This window comes from Medicago sativa, chromosome 2 (assembly GCF_051527215.1).
Source record: "Medicago sativa cultivar Bolivia chromosome 2, Bolivia_mono, whole genome shotgun sequence".
NCBI classification, from domain to species: Eukaryota; Viridiplantae; Streptophyta; class Magnoliopsida; order Fabales; family Fabaceae; genus Medicago; species Medicago sativa.
This window is the reverse complement of record NC_140750.1, coordinates 37,069,493-37,071,771: the sequence shown is the minus strand read 5'-3', so window position 1 is coordinate 37,071,771 and position 2,279 is coordinate 37,069,493. Positions and strand designations below refer to the sequence as shown.

Below are 2,279 nucleotides of genomic sequence, written 5' to 3'. Positions count from 1 at the left end.
TGTACACAACTACTCTGGATGAAACATCAACTGGAAGACTATCAGATAATTGCTAACAGTATTCCCATTTATTGTGATAATACTGCTGCGATTTGTTTGTCTAAAAATCCAATTTTGCATTCAAGAGCTAAGCATATTGAAATCAAACACCGTTTTATCAAAGACTATGTTCAAAAAGGAATTTTAGATATACAATTCATTGATACTGAGAATCAATGGGCTGATATATTTACTATGCCTTTAACTGTTGAAAGATTTGATTTTATTAAGAAAAAATTGAACATGCACTTTGTGTCTGATTAAAAGCTTGCTTGCTCCTGAATAGGATTTTAGGTTCTGAAGTCAGTTCAGAAGCTGTGGTCCATCAGAAGCTCTTTATTGAGGTTCTGAGGAAAATACGCTTCTGATGATGACGTCAGCATCTGAAGTTCAGAAGCTGGATTTTATGCTCCTGAATAGTTGAGTTAGTGGAAACGCTGGAAGTTACTTTTTGTAGTAACACAGGCCCACTAACTTGGCAGTTACTCTGAAAACTTCTGACATGGCCTATCTGTATTGGTGTATAACTTAAAAGGGCAATGATGATTTAAATGTTTTGAAAGTACTTTCACGCGCCCCCAATGTCATTAATGTTATGTTTGTTTGTCTCTTTTGAATTGCAAACGTTTTTACTCTTATCACTTTGACAATTCAAACACTACTCACTTCACAACAAACACTTCTTCTTTCAAACCTGTTCTTGCGAAGTAAGTGCAATCTTCAAACCTAGAACCCTAAATCATCATCTTCATCATCAATGGCATCATCGAGCTCGTATCAGGACATTCCAGAATCTAATTCACAAGAGGCCCCTGCCTATGAAATCCGAGGAAGAACCATGGAACTAGAAGAATGGGATTTAAAGGTTCAAATAGAAAATCCTATGGATTTTGTATCTCTGGCTTTCCATGGATGTTGGATCAGAAGTTTCTACGAAGCACAAGGTCTCATGCCATACTTCAAAATGTTGAATGGACCAACATACGAAGCTTTGGTTAGGCACTTCTGGGTAAGAGCATCAGTGTATGATAAAGCTGCTTCAGAAGCTGAAGAGAAGCAGAAGGTTTTGCTTAATCCTAGTCTGAAAGGGAAGACTAGAGAAGAAATGCGACTTGAACCATTTACTTGCACTAAAATCAGGTCAAGCATCTGTGGAATTCCAGTAGTCATTGCTGAATGGCAGATAGCATTTGTACTCAGAGTAGAAGCTTCTGGAAAATATTCAGGGATAGATATTTCAAGTGCTAAAGAAGGCTTCTAGAAAGAAAAAGTAAACATGGCTTTGTACAATTTCAAGAAGACAGGAAAGTATGCTGACTTAAGCATAGAAAAGAAGCTACTTCTGAAGATTCAGAATGAGAATCTGCTTCCAAAAGGTGGAGGTGATCAACCATCGTTGGGGCAGAAAGTCTTTCTTCAATACTTTATCAAGAAGGAAAAGCTGAATGTGCCCAAGTACCTTTTCAAGTATTTGATTGACAATCTGAGAAAGAGTCAGTTGGAGAATAGATGTTGGGTACCTTATGGAAGGCTCTTATAAGAAATCTTTTATCAAGGAGGGATTTTGGACCGACTCAGTAGTGTTGAAGCCTTCTCTGACGAGCAGCTTGACACTAAGACTGGGAAGTTCATTAATTCTCATACACTCATGCACATGAAGCTGATCAACACTGTTACCAAGCTCAATACTGAATTGAGTGTGAAGGTGAGAAAAAACACAAGAAGGGGGGGTTGAATTGTGTTTTGAAAAATTCTTCGTTTCTCCTAGAAACTGAACACACTGATCAGAAGCTAAGTGAGACAGCTTCTGAAGTGATAATCAGAATCTAAATGCAGCGGAATAAAACAGAGAGAGAGAAGAAGAACGACACAAAGCAATTATACTGGTTCCTTCCACAAACCGGAAGTAGTCTAGTCCCCCTTGCACTTCCAAGGAGATTTCACTAAGAGTAATATCTGATTACAATTGCTCAAGCACACAAGCAAGAGACTTCCTTTGCTCAAGCACACAAGCTAGAGACTTCTGCTCAAGCATAACTGCAAGAGACTTCCTAACTAAACAAAATTACACAGAAAATTGTTTAAGGTTGAACACTTGATATACAATCAGAGGTGCTCATAATACAAATCAGATACAGACTCAATGGACTTAAGAATTTCTAAGATATGACTTTGAGACACAGAAATTCTAAGTGAATGCAGAACAATTTCAGCAGAGATTTGGCACTTGTAAAAGTATT

The 2,279-nt window shown here is 37.7% G+C and overlaps 1 protein-coding gene across 1 annotated transcript; it reads left to right on the top strand.

The window, feature by feature from the left end:
* Window positions 1-796: 796 nt before the first annotated feature.
* LOC146946636 (uncharacterized) lies at window positions 797-1,300 on the top strand. Its single transcript, XM_085748273.1, has 2 exons — window positions 797-983; window positions 1,083-1,300. The coding sequence occupies exons 1-2, from the start codon at window positions 797-799 to the stop codon at window positions 1,298-1,300; spliced, it is 405 nt and encodes a 134-aa protein (XP_085604399.1).
* Window positions 1,301-2,279: the final 979 nt, after the last annotated feature.